The 16,171-nt window shown below is 39.7% G+C and overlaps 1 protein-coding gene across 1 annotated transcript; it reads left to right on the plus strand.

Moving 5' to 3' along the window:
- The first annotated feature begins 6,834 nt into the window (after positions 1-6,834).
- slc2a1c (solute carrier family 2 member 1c) lies at positions 6,835-14,206 on the plus strand. Its single transcript, XM_008293274.1, has 10 exons — positions 6,835-6,849; positions 7,647-7,745; positions 8,669-8,829; positions 8,915-9,155; positions 10,210-10,372; positions 11,577-11,761; positions 12,039-12,140; positions 12,426-12,527; positions 13,493-13,696; positions 14,027-14,206. The coding sequence occupies exons 1-10, from the start codon at positions 6,835-6,837 to the stop codon at positions 14,204-14,206; spliced, it is 1,452 nt and encodes a 483-aa protein (XP_008291496.1).
- The last annotated feature ends 1,965 nt before the right edge of the window (positions 14,207-16,171 follow it).

The raw sequence follows: 16,171 nt of genomic DNA on the forward strand, positions 1-16,171 counted from the left end.
TCACAGTAACACGTTGCTCTAAACTCAGTAGAGTTTAGCAATGAAACAAATCAGTTGTGCAGTCAGTCAAAGATAAGTTAAAGCAGCTAGTTTTATTTCTCCAACTGATGATTTAACATTTAAATCCATGTTTCTGGTGCATTTTAACTCTCTGAACCCCAAAATGCGCTGACGAGTTTCAAAGGCATGTTATTCTTGTCAGAAACTGTAAACACAGAAAGAATCATCAGACTGTCAACTGTCTGATGGTCCTCAAACTAATCATGTGTGACGTGATTTCATCAAAATCACCTCTTTCTACATGTCCCATTTCAACAATACCAAAAACAGTATTTGCTCCAGATTCTGCAAAAAATAAAAATTAAAAATTAAAACTTCTGTACTACTGAGAAGCCAAAACTAAAGGGACCATTCGGCTGAACTGCAGGCAGTGTTCACACGAAGCAGATGGAAACCAAGTATGGATCCAAAATAAGAGCGACTGAGAGAAAAATAAAATGCATCTGCTCATTAAATCAGATGCAGCATCGCTCAGAAGTGGTATACAGAGGAGCAAGTTGTTAGAAGATACATTGAACATGGTGAAACAACAGTAAGTAGTAAAATATCTACTATTTGTCAACTTTTTTTTTTTTTTTTTTTTAAGATTTACGGCTTTAGAAATTTCAGGGGTTTTCTTCACTAGTCATGGTTCTGTTTCCATAGAAGTGCAGGACTTTATATTGCACGGAAAAATGAACCCACAGTGAATATATTTCTGACAGGAGCAAAGAAACGGCAAGACACTGCTTGAGGTTAAGAAGGTTGATAAAGCTTGTAGACGACGCTTTGCTGGACTGCGACTACACTCTCAAACGTCTTTTGTTATTTTGCTCTGATTGTTTTAAATCTTTGTCTACATCCCGATTTTATTATTTAAGTGCCTCTGCCATGTTGTGGAGTTTGGTAAAATGGTGTACATGTGGAGCCAGGTTTGTCAAATTGGTCAAAATAACTGAACAAATGCAACTTTCTTTTTTTTTAGGATCTATGACATTAGAACATTATACTACATGAAAGGTATTTTTGAGGAGTTTGATACACTGATAACCATGATGGTGCCATTTAAGAAGAGGAGCGGGACTTTATACTGCAGCAAAAAATGAGGTCATATTAAGTAAAAAGGTGGCAGAAGCAAAGAAATAGCTTGGGGTTATAAACAAATAAATAGGCTAGCAAGTTTTGTCTTAATGTCAATTAACAGGGCTCATATGGAGAAGCCATCAGCCCATGTAGTAGTTGTCCAATACAATGACCTACTCTTTTACTTTTCCCACATGTTGTGTTGGTGATGAGTAAATTTGTGTAGCTTCCTCCCCCCTCCTTCGTGTGCATTGAAACACTTAGCAACAGATCAAAAACACCATTACAGGTAATTTAGAGGGGGCCATTAGCCTGTGTGATGGCTAAACATTAGCGGTGGGGGGATGACGGTGCACCATTTGTGCCCCCGTCAGGCTGCAGCAGCACCTGCCCAGCTGCCGGAGCTCGGGGTCAGGGGTTCGCCTGCCAGGAGGCCAGGGCTCCGGGTGAAGGGTCATGTTCCAGACAGGCGTATCCACACGCTGATTAAGAACTCAGCTGCAGGAACACTACTTGCAGGTGGATGACGCATTTTACTCCCTAATGCTAACTACTCTTTCCTCTCTTTTTGGTGCTCTATTGTGCCAGGAGGACATCTGAGGGGTTTATGGATTTGCAATAAATACAGTCTTGTGGCATTAAAGTAGTTTTTGTGGGCGGATTAGAGTCAGCACAAGGCAGGTACGGGTGTAAAACTCCAGTTAGAGGGAATTTCTGTTCTGGAAAACAGAAATAAACTGTGATTTTATGTCTTAATTTACTCTGAAATACACCCAAATTCAATTTAACTGTAGTAAAAGCACTTAAGTTGTCTAGTGAATTAATTCTTAATGAATTAATTAGTTGTTTGGTCTAAAAATGCCTAGAAATGGTCAATCAAAGCTGTGTCGTGTTTTGTCTTGTAAGATGTTCAGTTTACTTCCATAGAGGAGGAAATAAATATATCCATTATCAAAGTAGTAGCTAACTAATTTTAATATGCACTGAATTGTGCAAAGAAAAGAAAGCAAAACAACAAAAATAATCACAACAAAGCCAGACAAAAGCACAAAATATGTGATTTCAATATTTAAAAAAAAAATAAAAACCTAACAAACAATATAACATCTAAAACATGCAATTGCTCAGTAGTTTGACACGTAGCTATGCATAGCTTATACATCGATTAATTAATTTATTATATTTACTGTTTTTATTTATCATCTCACACTTACGAACTTTAAAATGTTGTATTGTTTTGTGCAGATAGACGACAGACAGACAGCAGATGCTAATTAGCTTCTAGCTAACTCTGGGGCAGTTACGATTAGCTGTGTGCTGTCTCAGCAAAAATAAACAAAAACACGTAACAGAAAAACGATGAGTTTTCAACTGTTAAGATAACTACCAACTATGTTGATAATCGATTGATTACTTTGTTTCAGACAGAAAGGAAAGAACAATGATCTAAATTCTTTGTTTCCAGCTTCTTTAATTGAATATTTTCTGGTTCTTTCCTTAATATCTTCATGTTGTAGACAAAACTAGAGCTGACAAGTCTTTGGGAAACACTGATCGACCATTTTTGGACATTTTTTTAGACGTAACAACAACTCAATTGATCAAAAATATGCAACAATCATTATCTGCAGCCCTCATGTTCACAACTTACAAAGAATAAAGCGCTTTACTATGAAGCTGGCGCTGCTTTTAAGTGTGTTTTAAGTAGAAGTTTATCTGCTTTCTGTCTTTAGCTATGAGTCAGGGCTGTGCAGGTTTTTCTGCGGACTGGAATTATCTGCTTTTCATCACTTCCAGGCCGCAGGGGCCACTTAATAGTTATTTGTACATATTTTGTGTAAGTTTAATGATAAAAATATTTTCATGCACAAATGATGTGGTTTGTGGTGAGTCTGGGGAATGTTCATCCTTCTTTTTCATATTTTTTTTTACATTTATTTGGCTCTTGCGTCTTGGCTGTGAAAATCACTTATGGGCCTTTTGGATTGGCTTCAGAGGCAGATGTGTGTTTAAACGACGTCATGATTTCATCGTGATCCGCCACCTATAACCTGTATTTTACTGGTGGAAGTGCTTTATGTGCACATATATATTCTATACATAGAGGTGTACAGAATTCCAACATGCAAACAAGCACAAAAACAGACAAAAATGCACGCTTACGTTCATCCAGTCAGACTGGATTGGATTAAACTTCAGTCATCCGTGTGAAGAAACAAGACGCACCAATAACGGCAGCGCAACTCACAGGCTGACAACAAAGCAGTGGAGTAATGAGATTAAGATTTTAAGTACAGTATGACTTCATAGGTGGAAATTATGGGAAATGTTCCTACGTACAACATATGCACACAAAACCCCCACAGGTCCATACACTAATCCACACGCAAACCACAAACACTCATAATTATCTTTACTATGAGAAACATGAAAGACTGGATCATACAAACATCGAGACGAGGCGGCTTCAAACCTCAAAGAGCAACAACTGAACAACAACTGGATTTGTAGGAAAATAATCAAAAGCTGGATTTTTGAAATAAATACATCTATATTTAATATATACAGTTACAGAAGTTCTTGGTAATTTTTATGAGTTTTATGAGTGTTAATGTCCCAATCAAGGCCTATTAGCTCCTGATCTCACCCAGATTACGTAATATTTAGTATGTGCTGATACCTGACCCCACTTTCCAGGGTAATACACACTTCAAATATTGTACATTAGCTGTAGTAACTGTTACTTCCACCAGGTGGAGCCTCTTACGGTTGGATGCTGTCGTGACCAGAGGAGGCGGTCACTTCTGTGTTGGCTAACAGAGAGCATTGTGCTGTTTAGCTCGCAAATGAGCACCATGACGAAGACTTGAGGATGACTGGCATCTGGCCAGCACACAAATGTTATATTAAGCTGGGATTATATAAAATAGCACTGTTGTACCCCAGTGGAATTTATGATGGCCACTTTTGCATCTTTTTCACATGTCATGCCAGCATGCTTGGTGTCTTAGTGAGTTATCAATGTTTGATAGCACCAGCTAATGGTGGGTTACCTCACAGTGCTGTAGAAAGAAGAAAGAAAGCCGCTAACCTGCGTAAAAGCAATAATTCACCTTGACTCAAACTGTGCGATGCAGAGTCACCAGCAACAAAGACCAACTTTCTAAATCATGGCCGCTCAGACTCACCATCAGAGGCGACTCCTTTATACAACGTAATACGATTCATTGTAAAACATGCAAGAGTACTGCTCAAAATGCCGACCGTCTCGTGAATTCCGGCCTTTATGTCTCATAAAATATATAAAATTGTGCATTAAGGTTTCAAACAATTACTTACAAGAACTATTAGGTAAACATTTTATGAAAAATTCCATCAAAAAGTCATCCCCCTCTTGTCACCACTGCCTATTTTACCTCCTTGTCCAAGTTCAGTCTGGTTTTGCGAACACTAGTTTATGCATGTAGCTTCAGTCAGAGCTGCAGACCAGAAGGGAGCATTTTAGGGCAACATTAGGACTGTTGTGACAGAAGAAAGAGCACACATACATGCATATACTACTTCATCCCAGTACCATCTGTTAAATCCTTGAGGCTCTAAATTGTCACAGCATCGTGCGATGGGTGTTGCCTTTTAAGATCATCCTGTAAAGCAACATACTGCATCTCCTTCTCAGCAATTATTGATCTGCAATGTACAATTAAGTATGCTGCTGTTGCTGTTTATCTTATATTGTTACGATTTAGTTACTCCAAACACTAGACATCATTCACTTTATGCTACTATGCCTTTCACATTTGACTCACATGTAAACGAATTACAGAAGGGAAAAACACTGACCGAGTTGCTTAATTGCATATCAACCGGAACATAACTGCACTTTGGGAAACACTGAATAGAATGCAGGAAAACCTCATGTGGGTGACCTTAATTTTTGTCCCCGCGGTGACAGGAGTCTCTGTGGGTTAGTGTGCAGTCAGGTCAAAGTCCCTACAGACCAACAGCTAAAACACATGGCTGTGCTACTGCAAAAATGCCAAATGGAAACAAGTTCCTCTGAAGCCCTGACTGTGGAGCAGCTGTTCTGTTTCCAGAGTCAACTTCAGGTTTGGGTCCAGCAGGTAAACAGATCCTGAGTCAGTCTGAAGTCAGGACGTGGATCAGCTGGTCCATGAGAACCGGAGGAGGCCCACGGCCGCCATTCTGTCAGCTCTGCCCCAAATTCACCAGCTGGGTGTGACTTCATCACTGGTCCAATATGTGTGAGTGAATGTAGGTCTGAGTGGTGTTCAGATATACGCAGCCGTATCTCAGGGATGGAAACGGGATCAATGTACGACACTTGGGAATGAAATACAGATAATAATTTAGATATGTGGATATAGACACGGCATGCACACAGGTCGTACCAGGTCTCTACTTTTTATTGTTTATGCTTCGAGCAGACACTTCGCTCCACGCTAAAGGTAAGCTGGCATAAAGAGAAGCAACAGAAATCTGTATGTAGCAAGTACATAACATATTTCTTGTTGCTTTTTGTATGCACAGAATACCTTTTATAACTATAAATCTTACATTTTCAAACATATGTCATGTATCCTGAAATGTGTGTTGATTAAAGAAAGTCTTAATGCAATTCGGCTAGCAGAAAACTATATATATAAAAAATACCATGTGAAAAAGTATTTTTGTCATCATGTACAAGTGTCAGAATCCTTTACTACTACTGTCAGACTATATATAAAAGATGGATGTGGCAACTGTGATGCCACTCACTGGTTTGTGGTCTACCATTTTGATTTTGGTTGTTGCCATCTTGTTGCTTTTTTCAAATTTTGTTTGAAAATTGGATGTAAAGAGTGAGGGGTGGATCTGACTGAGTACTTGATGATACACAGCGATACGATAGCCACCTGTCATTCACAATAGGGGTCAACTGATATGATACTGATTAGTTTTAATCAAGGAGTCTGATAACCGATATTTGAAACTGATAAGATTTGCAATTCTGAACAACATAAACTCTGTTGACATGCTTTGGTTATGTTTTACATGTGCTAAATTTAAAGAGAACTTTTCAACATTTGTTTTTCAGTGTTGCCAGGCTGTTACTCATGACTTGTAACCAGTCAGATTGTAATGTGGGACACTGCCCACAGATAGAGAGAGGTGGCTGCATCAGAGCAATTTTGAAATGACTGTATCCTATTGGAAATTAGTCTTAAAAAATTATAACGGGAAAAAAATTGGAATATCAGATCTGATATTAAACTAGGATAATAATCAGTCAACCACTAAATCACAAGGTAGCCCTTCCTTAAAAACACAAGCTTTATTGTCTAATTCATTCAAAATAGGACCATAATTTACTAAATGAACATCATGCTGTATTTAAGGAGACTTGAAACTAGTAATCGAGTCCATAAACTTATTAGGAAAACGTCTACTGAAGTAACAAATCAAGTGAGAAAAGGAGCCATTTTCTCATAGACTTCTATAGAGAGGAGTTGCCCCCTGCTGGCTGTTAGAAAGAATGCAGGTTTAAAACGCTTTCACACTGACTGACCCAAAAGGCCACATCCATCTTTTATATACAGTCTGTGATTACTGTTCATTAATTGTACCATTACTTGGGTTTTCACAGAAATAAAATCAGAAGACAATAAATGCACCTGCATCCAGAGGGAGTGACACCCCGCCGTACTTTAACAAATGGCGTTTCAGGAGGTTTGTTTGCATCGTCTCCAAATGAACTAAAGAGAAGGAGCACTCAGCTATGGTGATTTGGGGTGCTGTTCATTGTGATAACTTCCTCTCCTTTCATGACCCAGAAATCATTTGCCATTACTGAGGATTTTCTCATGGATTAAGTGCACGTCATGGAGACAACAATGCTTTGGGAGGAGCTTGGTGCAAGAAAACATACGCTTAAATCAAGATGCCCCATATAAAAACGCTGCAACTTCACAGGTGTTGGTTTGATTTGACAGGTGGTACAGCTGTTATAGGTAACCGCTGTCTCTTCAGACTGACACTATGGAACCGAAGATTTCTCATGTGGCACTTTTGGTTCCTTCGTCCTCATGTTTCTTAGCTCTTCTGAGAGAATGATGGCAGGGAGGGACGGCAGGAGACAAGTCAGCATGATGAATAGCACCCTGGAAACTCATGTGATTTTGCTAGCGTGTGAAAACAACGTAGTTCCTTTCAACCCTGTATCACTCATGTGGACGTAACCAAGAAGGGTCAAACGTGCACTGAGAGTAAAATACATTTTTGCAGAATTGTAAGCAGCTATTGCCCATTTTGGATTGCTAAATTAAATTTTTGCTGATAAAAACACAAAAAAGACAAGTTCTTCAATAAATACGCTGCTAATGAAAATTTGACTGCTTTTGTACGAACTACTAGCCTAAAGCGCTTCAGTGTTACTTTAAACGGTATGATTTATCTTGTTCTAGCTACTGTGTGAGAAAAGGTGCAAGATAAAGAACTAAATGTCATAAACCTCCACATTGTTTCAGAGCCATCTGACAACTACACTCCTGACCTCTATCCTGGCAGCGGTGCTCGGCTCGCTGCAGATCGGATACCACACCGGCAACATCAATGCTCCGGCCAAAGTGAGCCCCAGCTGAGAGGGAAAATATGACACAAGGGTTGATACAAATAGTAATATTTTCACAGTTTCGGACGCAGTCACCCGCCACGAGCAGCCTGAAATTATAGTACTTGCACGATTCAGTGGCTTTTGTGTCATATACAAAGTCGTACCCCACAGACATTCTTAGACAAAGAATATATAACGTTGCTGCTACATCAGTCTGTTAAAGTCACGACATTGTGTCATTCAGACGTAGGCCACTTTTGCTCATCGTGGTTTCGTTCAGACAAACCCATCACAGTGACAGAGAGATCCACAGTATGCACAACAACTGGTAACACATCAAAGTTTGAGGAGCTCCGAATAAAGACTAAACCCAAACTAACAGAAAGAAGAAGGTTGAGCTGAGTTGAATGAGTGGATCCAATGGATCCTATTTAAATTATGTCAGAGGAGTCAGCAGCTGTAGTCAACTGTAATCACTCACAAGAAGTCAAGAGGCAATGCCACCAAAAAATCTGATTACCATAGCTGTCTACATTCACAAAACTGATCATTTAAGCTGCTGTATGTATATTTTTGACCTGACAGAGTTTGTTGTATTTCCAAAAGAAGAAGACACGTGCATTAATGATTCCATCATAGAGATATGAAGAGTCATACGAGGCAGGCTGCCATGATATACGTGTTCTACAAATGTATGTCAACTTTTGTTCACAATTGTAGCTTCAGCAAACTTCCTACATTCCTCTTGATAACCCTTGAACTCAAAAAAGCCTTCAATAATTTGCCCGATACCAACAGTGAATTTTTCTATTTCAAGGGAAATAAAATTGATTGTTGAATGAATTTTACACAACATATTTGTTTCATTGGTCATCCCTAAAAAACTCTCCGTATACAGCGTGATGCAGATTGTGTCTCTCTACCATCGTTGTTCAGATCATCGAAGAGTTTTTCAACCACACCTGGAGAGCCAGACACAACCAGTCCATGCCAGACCACAGCCTGACTCTCCTGTGGTCGCTCTCCGTCAGCATTAAGGACTTCGGAGCTTTGCTGGGTTCTCTGGGAGTCAAATACCTGGCAGATTCTTATGGCAGGTAAAAAGCACATAAAACAGAACATATTCTTGCAGTTCCATCGTTGATTTGAACATGTTTTTTTGTCTCTTCACTTCCTCTCCAGACGTAACTCCATCCTGATTGTTAATGGACTGTCGGTGGTGGGAGCTTGTATGATGTTTGCATCCAAAGCTAGCGAGTCGTTCGAGGTTCTCATACTGGGACGTTTGGTGTTTGGTCTGTTCTGCGGTCTGGTGATGAGTCTGAACCCCCTCTACATCCAGGAAATGTCCCCCACCAACCTGAGAGGGGCCTTTGCTACACTCAACCAGGTGTCTTTCGCCACAGGCATCCTGGTGGGAATGGTGAGGGTCCTGCTGGATGATTTTACGCTCTTCAAATCTAGTTTGGGTTGGGGTTGGACAATACTAGTGTCTTCAATATATGTCCGTATGTATCTGTCTAAACTTTTCCTTAACCCTCTGAAACCTCAAACCCGCCATCATGTTTGAAAGGAGTATTATCTTTATGAAAAAAGAATAAAAAAATGGCAAAAATTACACCATTTAGGAGAGTTAGAAACTGGAAAAGCTGATTTTAAGATCCCAATGGTCCTTGAACTACTCATCTGTGAAACGCTATTCAACTGGGAAAATGAACTAAATCTGTATTTTATGTGTCACAGATTCTATAAAAAACTAAATATTCTACATTCCTCTGTGCAAATGTGAAGCCGTTGTAGACTTTATTTTGTTTAATTAGCTTCTGCTATGTGGGGAAGTTTCAACCCAGTCTCAGGCATTAACCAATTTTACTGTTCTGGCCCGTCCACACTAATAACTATAGAGATCAGTGTACAGATGTGTGCGCCCACACTGACCAACGTTAACATTCTGTAAGCACCGGAGCTGAGCCGGTAAAGTGTGCTTCAGCTGCTATAAGCTATATGCGCTGTCTGATAGGGAAAAACGTGTCCCAGACAGGAAAGATAATTCCAATTGAAATGCATTGGTTTGAAATTCGTGCTGGGGAACACGAAAAAGTCGGACAAATCGTGTCCCAGGACACGAAACGATAGATTAAATTTCATGACTATTTTATGAATTGCCGTGAGACTGGGTTGGAAGTTTGCTTTGGTATTACATTGTAAATGACCACCTCTTGTGAGAATGCACCCAACAACCAAACATCAGGACATAATTATGGGCGATGCTGACAAGAAACAAGTCCATGCACACAATACCATGAGGAACTTCAATTCACATTCAGATCGGCTACCCGTTTCACTGCTCTTTTTGTGGAGCCCAGGAAGCTTCATGCAGCTCCAGTGACCTAATTTCTGTTTAATGGAGCCAATTGGCCCAGAAAAATCATGTGAATTATATAACGCATTAATGTTCCTGTTTTTTGCTGCTGCAGGTGGCTGGTCTGGAGACAGTTCTGGGTACAGAACATTACTGGGCCATGATGTTGTCTCTGTCTCTGATCCCGGCTGTAACTCAGTACCTGGTTCTGCCTTTATGTCCTGAGAGTCCACGATACCTTCTCATCAACCGAGGAGAGGAGGGAAAGGCGGAAACTGGTGGGACTCAGTTTATTTAAAATTTTAATTACTGCTCATGTTAATTCTAATTTAGTCGTTACGTTAATAGACAACATGCAATAACTAAATGCACCCCGATAGCTTCAATGACTATATACAAAGAGTCTGCTTTGTATGTAATCAGTGCAGATAAAAAGAAAATCTGATTAGTATAAAGTTCATTTCCTATTACAACATGGATTGCTCTCGTTCTAACAATATATTTATCTTGTTATAAAACACGTAACAATGGGATAACATACATGAAGAATATGGCTCATGTACACAACTTTGTCAGTTCTGAATCTTAAAGCTCATAAACTTCTTCAGCTTATCTCTTGTAATGTTTAAACTACGGAAGCACATTAGCGCCACCCCAGAAAAATAAAAAAAAGGATACATTTCAAGTTTTAAGGTGAAAAGTTTCTTGTTATAATAGATGTTTTTTACATTCTAACTATATATTTTTACGGTTATACAGCATGCAAACTTATCCTGATATAACTACAAACTTCTTGTTCTATCAATATACTGTTTTTCTTACGATAACATGAAAACATTTAGAAATGATGCAGAGAAAAGATAAATGAAAGAAAACATTTTAATTAAGTTCTACATAATGTTTAGGTTGGTGAGACTCTGCTGTTAATGAGCAGGTTGATGATATTGTGACAATTATGTGAACACAAACAGATTTTAAAATGCACGGGGCTGCACAAAAGGAAGAACAAGGCAGCATGATTTCTGATTGGTCAGCACTGACAGCTCTGTAGATACATGACTTTATTACAATATCATCCACTTGCTCTATAGCCGCATAATCTCTCCATGTTTCAACCCAAACGTGAAGAAAAACTTAAATAAATTGTGTAAATCAGCAATTTTCCTCAATGTATCCATTCTTGACATCATTGCAATAAGTTATCTTTTTCTAAAGTGAAATGTTCGATGTTGTGAGAAGATAGTCATGTTATTGATGTAAAAAGTAGCCTCACGCTTTAAAAATAAACTTATAAAAGCGTGAAACTCATCACTTTTTCATTTTTTTGTGTTGAAGAAGTTTTATTAGAAGCTTTAGGATTTAAAACTAACTCCCAGGTGTGAAAACATGAAAATGCTTTTATTTATGCTCTAGTATCTCAGTTTTATGGACACGTTGCCACTTGAGCAGCTCCCTAAAAGAAGCCGCTGCTGGTTGTTTTAGCCCTGCAGAGGCTGAGAGGCCGAGCAGACACAGTGTTCGCTGAGCTGGAAGAGATGAAGGAGGAAGCCGCCCACACTCAGAGTGGCCTGACCGTCTACGAGTTCTTCAATAAGCGCAGCTACAGGCAGCCCATCATTATCGTCCTCATCGTCAACTTGGGAAGCCAGCTGTCTGGATTCAACGCGGTCAGTTGCGTTCTGTCTGAAAAACGTTTCACTGAAGCCCAAAAGGGTTTCAATAATACTGTCATGGCTGTGTTTTTATGATAAAAAAAAGTCAGTTTTCTGCTTCCTCACACTGAGATGAATATTCAGCCGCAGCTCTTTGGTATTTCTTCAATAAATTATTTAACCTCAGCACTCAGACTGAGTCAGTGTGTCAGTACAAAGCCTCCACTGCTAAAAAACACAGTAAGACATCCCAGTAACCCACTAAACCAAAGTCCTGCTCTTTCTCTTCCAGATAATCAACTACTCCACCAGAATGTTCCAGGCCAAGTTTGACCAGGCCAAGTATCTGACTCTGGGTGTCGGTGCCGTTAACGTGACCTTCACTTTGGTAGCAGTAAGTGGTGACTCTCCATGCTGAAGCTCCACTTGTGTGTGGTTTTATTAAAGTGCTACGATATCATACAGGTTACTCAACTTAAAAATATGTCGTGGCATCACTTCTTGATGTTGCCACAAGCTGCATCAGAGCCTTGGCTGCAGGATTAAAGTGTTGTCACCGTTTCCTCGTGAATGGTTGAGCAGCTTGAACCGCAAGCCGCAGGATAGTGTTGCATTTTAATTCAGAAAAGTGGGATGAAATGTGAGCAGAATCAGCACTGTGTTGTTTTTTCCTCCCCAGTTCTTCCTGATGGAGAAGGCAGGGAGGAGAAAGCTGCTCCTGACTGGTTTCATCTCCATAGCTGTGTGCAACTTACTCATGACCATCGTCGATTCTGTCCTGGTAAGATCATCTCAGTGCGGTTGTTTCCAGCTGCGCAGGAAAATGTGCCAGTCTTGGACTCGATGATATATCCAACGTTCAAGAAACCTGGAACATGGTCTTAGGAAATGTATGAGAGGATAAAATAAAATAAACCTTGAGGCTGAAGTTCCAAGTTGTCTGGCAATTTTGGTCACATGTGAGATCAAAAATCTGTCAAGTGTGACTAAACATTTTCAATGGTTGCACTTGTCGGTGTGTCTACACTGTAAATAAAAATCTGTGAAGTAGCATTTAAGATCTGGCAGCATGAGTGTCACATTCAAAAAGTAAAAATTGTGGAAATAACAGTAAATAAAAAATAGTAAATAAATGATTTAAATACTTTAAAACTGTTTTTTTTTTTTACAGTCACACTATGGAAAAAACTAAATACAGTTTGTCAAAATACAGATTTTTGATGTTCGACTGAACTGCAGGCTGTGTACATACAAGTATGGAATCTAAGTGCATAAATAGTTGAATATCTACAGCATGTGGAAGCTTCATTTTTTTTCTTTTTTCAAGATTGTTAGTACCTGTTGGCGCTCGGAAAAATATTGCACATGATTCGAGTTCTTAAAAAAACAAATAATGACAGAAATTACACTTAAGTTTTACTTTTTTGTGATTTTTGCAATTCAAACTTTTTTGAGTGTTGGGAAAATTAACCAAATCTAAGCTGCTTTACTTTATTCTACATGTCTTATTTAGAAATGTGCCCAAAAAAATAACTTTTTGCACCAGATTTTGTATAAAAAAACTATAATTTAAAGACCAACAACCTCTTTACAAAAATTCAGGGACCTTTTAGCTGAAGTGCAGGCAGTGTTTACACAGAAGTATGGAAAAGTTATATCACAAATCAAATCGCTCTGTTGGCCAGAAAAAAGTCAGAGTTATTATGTTCCCCTACTGATTCAGTAACTTGTGCCTTCGCTGTGCAGCACCTGGTCCCGGAGCTGCGCAGCCTTCAGGTGCTGCTGGTTTTCTGCCTGATTTCCGCCTACGAACTCGGCCCCGGGCCCATATCCTGGTTCATCGCCGCCGAGCTGTTCGACCAGCCCGGCAGGCCCATCGCCATGGCCTTCACCAGCATGCTCAACTGGGGAGGGAAGTTTGTTCTGGCGCTGCTCTTTCCTCCATTACTGGTGCGTTGCTACTGTTGGCCTGCACGCTGGGGAAAACTTTGGAGGTGGCTTTTTCTGGTTCACTTACACCTCAGAGACGTGACTGTTAAATACAGGCTATAAATCTGTTCAGTCCGTACATGTGTATCTATAGTAAAAACAGATATAAATCTTGTAAAATATACTGCTGAATCCTTTAAAATCTGGTTGGAATAATTTAATAAGTGATTAAATTAACAGTTAACCGGGGAAACATCTGCTTGCTACGGTGCGGCACGGAAAGATGGCAGCCGACCTGGAGATAAATCAAACAACCTTTTTGTTTTTCTTACTGTCTTATTTCACGCACAGAAAATCTGTGGCGCTTACGTCTACCTCCTGTTCATGACCGTGGCTCTGCTCGCCTTCACCTTCACCTGGATTCGGCTCCCGGAGACGAAAGGGCGGACGTTCGATGACATTGCAGAGGAGTTTAGGGGAGCAGAAGGCATCCCTTTGCACAATAAGGCTGGATTCAACACTTTTACCTAAAGACCCTCTCACTCTTTAAAGATTCAAACTGTAAAAGTTTAAACTATATCCAAACTGTTGTACCAAAGATTAGTGGAATGCAATAAAATAATTTCACTTTAATTTGCCTTCAAATTTCACTTGTGGTGCTCAAGAATGATCATTTTTAAAAACTCAGAGCACCAATATAAGCAAGTTCGGCGCTAATTTTAGGTGCACTGACCCTTTAATTCTCCTCCTGTTGTTGACGAGGCCTCAGTTAATTTGGTTTTCCAACAATATTGTACTGATTATGTGATTATGATTATTTATGCTGCATGTTTTGAGGCATTTTGTAAACATTGTGTTATTTTCTAAGGAGTCAGGGACAGACGACGGGTTGTTTTATTCTTACAGTGAAAAAAGGCTGCAACACATTCTTTGTTTGAAGAATTTGTTTTCTCCCTGTCAAATAAGTTTATTAAGCTTCATTTGTGGTTTTGGTTTGTATGCAAACAGTAATATGATGCTTTGCATGTCACGATGTCATGGAAAATTTTAGTTTTTTGGGGACATTTTTAGAAATCGTGATGTCACTAAGAGAATATCAGACTTTAATTCAACACCATCACATACCTGAGACTGGTTAGACTGTAAATGTGCATTCAAATGTACAGTTGAGTGTCAGGCGAAGGTAACAACAGCCTCTGATTTAATTATAAAAAGAGTCTCCAGCAAACAATGTTTCCTTGAATTTGGGTTTGCTACGGTTCAGACTGGAAGCAGCCTTCCAGTTCACTACTGGTCTGTGAAATCTCACATATCTCTGAACTGTGTACACTTGTAAGATGTGTGTGAAACCCAACCGCAGCGCCGAGGATAAATATTTCATCCAACATGATCTACTGCGACTTGCAGGAACCGCAGAGGGGGAGGAACGACGAGATCAGAGGATGGGTTTTGGTTTAAAAGCAGCGGGGGGCCCGAGTTAAATCTAAATGTAGATTACTGTACTTGTCTATTTAAAGTCAGCTTCCAATAACTCATCACACAGTAGATTTTATTTGAATTCCTTGGCCTCTCTGTCTCTTTACAAAAGTGTGAAAACAGTGCCATCTACTGGACCAAACTGCAAGAGGTAATCAAATGAACTGAAGGTTTACAACATTTTAGCAACTTTAGCTGCTTTTTGACTGCAGCACTTTTACTTCAATCACTAATGCAGCTTTGCAAGTAAAGACCAAACACACTGATAGTATCGTTTTGAGCAGTGAGCAGCTGTTCGGCTAGACAGAAAACAGGACATTTCATGACAGTGGAAGCTTGTTTTTAAGTTCTCAGAATAAGGTTAATATCAGTTTAAACCAACTTTAATGTCGTTCTGTGGCTCACTGATCTCAGACGTATACAGGAAGTTGCAAAGAAAGTTGATTAAGCCAACAGATTCTGAAGTTAACCCCCCCAACTCCAAGCAGTTTCTGGGTGTTTCTTTTTTTTGTTCCTGTCACATTTTTTATTTTTACCAGCAATATAAAGGTCTGGACCTCTGTGGAACCAGAGCAACCATGAGTAGAAGGAGAGAGAACTCAGAAATGTCTTTTGTGCTTTATGACACCGTTATAATGTCTTTAATCATTAAAAATAAAGAAATCACAATTTTTGAATGTCCATAAATCCATCATCTATACACTGCTTATTCCTCACTAGGGTCGCGGGGGGGTTATCCCAGCTGACTTAGGGCAACAGGTCACCAGTCTATCACAGGGCTACACTTAGAGACAGACAACCAAGAACACTCACATTCACACCGACTGACAATTTAGAATCACCAATTAACCTCAACATGTTTCTGGACTGTGGGAAAAGCCGCAGAGCCCGGAGAGAACCCACGCTGCACGGGGAGAACATGCAAACTCCACACAGAAAGATCCCGGGTGTCCTCAAAGTGACACGAACTGGCGACCTTCTAGCTGTGAGGCAACAGTGCTAACCACCGAGCCACCTTGC

This window comes from Stegastes partitus, unplaced genomic scaffold (assembly GCF_000690725.1).
Source record: "Stegastes partitus isolate 25-593 unplaced genomic scaffold, Stegastes_partitus-1.0.2 Scaffold867, whole genome shotgun sequence".
In the NCBI taxonomy this organism is placed as follows: Eukaryota; Metazoa; Chordata; class Actinopteri; family Pomacentridae; genus Stegastes; species Stegastes partitus.

What these genes read in the sequence shown, in the direction of transcription:
- slc2a1c (XM_008293274.1), top strand. An exon ending in CTGGCAGATTCTTATGGCAG is followed by an intron (nt 8,830 to 8,914) that starts GTAAAAAGCACA and finishes CTTCCTCTCCAG; the next exon opens with ACGTAACTCCATCCTGATTG. An exon ending in CAGGCATCCTGGTGGGAATG is followed by an intron (nt 9,156 to 10,209) that starts GTGAGGGTCCTG and finishes TTGCTGCTGCAG; the next exon opens with GTGGCTGGTCTGGAGACAGT.